The sequence below is a fragment of the Sitodiplosis mosellana genome, unplaced genomic scaffold (genome assembly GCF_009176505.1).
Source record: "Sitodiplosis mosellana isolate CC-2019 unplaced genomic scaffold, AAFC_SMos_1.0 Smas_scaffold_6150, whole genome shotgun sequence".
NCBI classification, from domain to species: Eukaryota; Metazoa; Arthropoda; class Insecta; order Diptera; family Cecidomyiidae; genus Sitodiplosis; species Sitodiplosis mosellana.
In genome coordinates, this window is record NW_022601391.1 from 4,292,026 (window position 1) to 4,292,857 (window position 832).

At 45.1% G+C, this 832-nt stretch overlaps 1 protein-coding gene across 1 annotated transcript in view; it reads right to left on the reverse strand.

The window, feature by feature from the left end:
• Nucleotides 1–832, reverse strand: part of LOC129574147 (uncharacterized) — a 73,486-nt gene that overhangs the window by 50,801 nt on the left and 21,853 nt on the right. The window contains exon 9 of the mRNA XM_055455638.1: nt 52–827. Coding sequence (XP_055311613.1) covers nt 52–827 — 776 coding nt within the window. The remainder of the gene's footprint in view (nt 1–51; nt 828–832) is intronic.

The window sequence follows — 832 nt, forward strand, 5'->3', positions numbered from 1 at the left end:
TTGTTCTTGTTCTGTGATTGAAATTTCTTGTTGCTTCTCTTCTTCGATAACAGCGACTTGTTCCTGACTAGCTTGCAAGAGTTCTTCTTCCTTGGAGATTTCAGCAGTTACGCCCAATTCCTCTTTGGCCAATTGTTCGACACCCTCAGAAGTCTCAGCCACGCCTTCGATTTCGGCCTGTTTCAATTTTTGGACTTGTTCTTGTTCTGTGATTGAGATTTCTTGTTGCTTCTCTTCTTCGACAACAGCGACTTGTTCCTGACTAGCTTGCGAGAGTTCGTCTTCCTTGGAGACTTCAGCAGTTACGCCCAATTCCTCTTTGGTCAACTGCTCAACACCCTCAGAAGTCTCAGCCACGCCTTCGATTTCGGCCTGTTTCAATTGTTGGACTTGTTCTTGTTCTGTGATTGAGATTTCTTGTTGCTTCTCTTCTTCGACAACAGCGACTTGTTCCTGACTAGCTTGCGAGAGTTCTTCTTCCTTGGAGATTTCAGCAGTTACGCTCAATTCCTCTTTGGCCAATTGTTCGACACCCTCAGAAGTCTCAGCCACGCCTTCCATTTCGGCCTGTTTCAATTGTTGGACTTGTTCTTGTTCTGTGATTGAGATTTCTTGTTGCTTCTCTTCTTCGATAACAGCAACTTGTTCCTTACTAGCTTGTGAGAGTTCGTCTTCCTTGGAGACTTCAGCAGTTACGCCCAGTTCCTCTTTGGCCAATTGTTCGACACCTTCAGAAGCCTCAGCCACGCCTTCGATTTCGGCCTGTTTCAATTGTTGGACTTGTTCTTGTTCTTGTTCTGTGATTGAGATTTCTTGTTGCTTCTCTTCTTCG